At 36.9% G+C, this 4168-nt stretch overlaps 1 protein-coding gene across 1 annotated transcript in view; it reads right to left on the bottom strand.

Annotated features, from left to right (window-relative positions):
- Positions 1–446: 446 nt before the first annotated feature.
- The window catches only part of LOC107018188 (sporulation protein RMD1), a 9662-nt gene continuing 5940 nt past the window's right edge, over positions 447–4168 (bottom strand). The window contains exons 6-7 of the mRNA XM_015218603.1: positions 1149–1263; positions 447–900 (exon numbers count right to left, since the gene is read on the bottom strand). Coding sequence (XP_015074089.1) covers positions 763–900; positions 1149–1263 — 253 coding nt within the window. The 3' untranslated portion in view covers positions 447–762. The remainder of the gene's footprint in view (positions 901–1148; positions 1264–4168) is intronic.

Raw genomic sequence — 4168 nt, 5'->3', positions numbered from 1 at the left:
CAGGTGAAAAAATAAAATTTTAAAATTGAAAATATTTATTTAAATTGATGTTTTTCCCCCAAAAAAAAGTAATTTGAAATTGGAGGAGAATTATGGAAAATGTTTTCCTTAATTTTTGAAGGGAAGTCATTTTTCTTTATTTTGAGGAAAATGAGTTGATTTGGAAAACATTTTCCGAAACTTTAGTCCCAACCAAACATGGAAAAATTAGAAAACATTTTCCAGAAAATGTTTTCCTTCATACCAAACACACTCTAATTCTTACTTCTTTTTGTGAAACTTCTATTTTGCTCATTGCTACTATAACCTCTAAGAAAATTCTATTACAAGTAAAACGAACAGATACTCGCTTAACTAAAAATGGGTGCATTCCTGTTGTACTTCGTAGTTTCGTACTAAAGTGTTTTTAATTTATATTAGAGAGAGAGAGAGAGAGAGAGAGCAAGAAATCAAAATTATGACTTCATATGGCAGGCCAAACGGGCCCTAAGAATTCACACTTGGAAAACGTCACATTGTCAAAACAAAAATGAGCAAGAAGTCAATTTTTAAAAAAAAATTACAGGAGAAAGTTAACCAAATATGCAATTTCCTAGGCACCAAGCTTAAATGATGTATACTTCCCCTAGTGCAAAGTGATAATGCATTTACAAGTGTCGTATAGCATATAGATAGATAAATATATTGTTTGAGGATTTCCTATGTACAACAAACTCCACGCCATAATAGAGTACGATGCCATATATCAAGTTTCTATTATACCTACAGAGTGATTGATGACTTATGGGCAATGTCATAAACCGAGATGAGGATCTCTGCACCAATCAGTATAATAATAAGCCATTCGAGGAAATCTGACTTCCTATTTTGAAGAATTTCTTGAAGGAATCGTATATTGTGCTGCACACAAATATCAAATTGTTAACTACTGCATTTACTCAACAGTTGAGCTGCAAACATGGAACATGTCAGGGCAAGGAAAAATTTGACATTTAAAGAACCTCTAGTCTTGGTTTAAGGTAAATCAGTAAAAAGAATAATTTAGAACCAAATAGGGCGAATTGACTATAGAGAATTCATGTAACTCAACCAATCTATCTTTGGAATTTGAAGCTTCAGTGATTTTGATTAAGAATGGAATACCATACCTCAACAAATTTCAGCTTAAAGTCTAGGCTTGCAAATCTTTGAGTCAACTCAAATTCATCTCTGAGATATTCCCAAATTTGAGCATATTTCGCATCCTTCCATGCAATATCCGATCTGAAAACAAAAGAAACTTCCATATGATACCAAATACAGAGCAAACAAAGTGTTACCTACCAAGAAAACTACTGTACATGTAAAACCAGGTGTTGCCTTACAATGAATTCACGCAACGTCAAACAGAAATTATCAATAATTCCAAGAAAGACATGTTTAAAAATAATAATAATAATAATAATAATGGTACGAGAGCCACTTTGCGCATACCTCATTTATGTAATATGTATCTGCAACATACCACTAAGACATCAAATCAAATACCGGATAACTCTATCTACCAAAATATCAAATACCAGATAACTCCATCTACCAAGACTTCAAATACCAACTGGCTTCACTCAATCCACCAAGGCTTTAGGCATACATGAAGAAATCACCTATTTTTTGCCACTGCTTGGACTTACACCCCTAGTCTAGTTTGCACCCCCTTTATAGTCCAGTAATACGCCATGCCCTTGGCTGCTAAGGGTATTCTAAAATGAATTACTAAGACTAGGCATGCTTATTTACCTATGTATATATATGTGTATATATATATATACTAGTTTTTAAAATGTTTATACTTGATGCTATGATCTTTCTTCTCTGCAGCAATCAAACTGGATCAACTAAAATTGGGAAAGTTAATAGTTGCAAGAAAGGTCAATTCTTCACTTAAAATCAATTTCTTGAAAAGTCGTTCTGAAATTCATGATATAACCAAATTCAAAAGGATCCAACTATAAAATCAAATTGGGAAACTATTCGAGAAGAGAGGCCTCTCACAGATGATGAATTGTTGCAAAAAGCCAATTTGACCATAGATTTTGAAGAGGTAGCAAAAAGGAAGAAATTGACTGGAAGCAGAGGTCTAAAGTCCAATGGTCAAAGCATGGGGATATGAACACAGTTTTTCCACAGAACTGCAACTTCTCACAAGAGATTCAACTGCATGGAGCAATTAGAAGTGGATGGTACTACTATCCAGTATCTAGATAGTATCAAGGAGGTTGTGCAAAACTACTACAAAGGTCTTTTTTTTTTAGAAAGAAAACTACTACAAAGATCTATGTCTGAAAATGGGAGACCTAATTTTAGACTCCATGAGTCTTCAAGAAGTACTGATGAGGAACAGATCTGGCTGCAGAGAGCCTTTGAGGAGGAAGAGATACTAGAGTGTTTGAATATATGTGCTATGGAGAAATCACCTGGATCAGACAGCTTCCCAATGGTGTTTTTCTAGAATTTCTGGAATCTACTGAAGGAAGATACTACGAAGACCATCATCCAAAACTTTCATTTAAATCAGGTCTTTGAGAAAAGCTTCAATGCAACATTCATTGCTCTGACCCCAAAGGAGCCTGGAGCCTCGGAGCTAAAAAACTTCAAACCTATTAGCCTAGTTGGGGGTGTAACACAAGATGATTGGCACAGAGGCTAAAGAAAGTATAGATAGATCGGCCAACAAACACCAGATGGCATTCATTAAATATAGACAAATAATGGATGCAGCATCATAGCCAGTGAATGCATCGACTCAAGATTGAAGAGTGGGGTCCCAGGCATAATGTGTAAATTGGATATTCAAAAAGCTTATGACCATGTGAATTGGGGCTTTCTTACTGAATATTCTCAGGAAAATGGGGTCTGGAGACAGATGGTGAAGTGGATAGAATACTGCATTAAAATAGTCAGGTTCTCTGTGCTTGTGAATGAAGAACTTATTGGTTCTTTTAGCATCAAAAGGGGTTTGTTTGAGACAGGGTGATCCTATCTCTCCTTTCCTCTTCATTCTGTCAATGGCAGTCTTGATAGCATGATGAGAATAGCAGCTCAAAAAAACATGGATCAGAGGGTCCAAAGTTGGGGACAGTGTAGGGAGAGAGATGGAAGTTGGTTATCTGTTGTATGTAGATGACACCATCATTTTTTGTAAACCAGTGGCTGAATTGATAAGCTATATTAGAGTGATCCTTGTCTTGTTTGAAGCTGTAGCAGGGTTGAAAGTTAAATGTTAACTGGGGGCTGAATTTGATAAGCTATATTAGAGTGATCCTTGTCTTGTTTGAAGCTGTAGCAGGGTTGAAAGTTAACTGTTAACTGGGGGAAGAGCAGTTTAATCTCAGTGAATGAGGCTCACCAGACTCAAGATACGGCCAGCATCCTGGGATGCAAAAGAGAGCATTTACCCAGAACTTATTTGGGTTGACCCTGGAGAGCAAACATATGTCTTAAGAAATTTGGGAGACCGTCTTGGAAAGAACAGAACAGAAATTCTCCAAATGGAAGGCTCAGTACTTGTCCTTAGTGGTAGACTGATCCAAATCAATTGGCTCAGTACTTGTCCTTAAGTGGTAGACTGATCCTAATCAATTCTGTCCTAGATGCATTACCCACTTATGTGATGTCCCTATTCCCAATTCCATCAAGTTGTGAAGAAACTTAATAGTTTAGAAGAGATTTTCTTTGGCATGGAAACAAAGAAGGGAAGGGTTACTGCCTGGTTAACTGGAAAACAGTAATGCTGAATAAAGGAAGAGGAGGATTGGGGGTCAGAAATCTCAGATTGCAGAATGAGGACATCTGATCCTTATGGTATGGGAGTTTGGAGAACAATCAGAGGCCACTGATGGAGAAGCCAATCTTAGCTTTAAGATAGGCAATAGAAACAAGACAAAATTTTGACACGATGGATGGATTGATCAATCACCACTCAAAGTGAAATGTCCAGATGTTTTTCAGATATGTGGTAACACTGAGGCCAGAGTGAGTGAGTGCTGGTCAGTACAGGATTACAACATCTAGTTCAGACGAACACTAAATGATTGGGAGATTGACGGAGTGGCCTCATTACTTGGAAATCTAGGAGGAAGCAACATTGTCACAATAGAGGCAAATAGGGTGCTGTGGGGGGGGGGGGTTT

Source organism: Solanum pennellii, chromosome 4 (genome assembly GCF_001406875.1).
Source record: "Solanum pennellii chromosome 4, SPENNV200".
Taxonomy (NCBI): domain Eukaryota; kingdom Viridiplantae; phylum Streptophyta; class Magnoliopsida; order Solanales; family Solanaceae; genus Solanum; species Solanum pennellii.
This window is presented reverse-complemented; position numbering and strand designations above follow the sequence as displayed.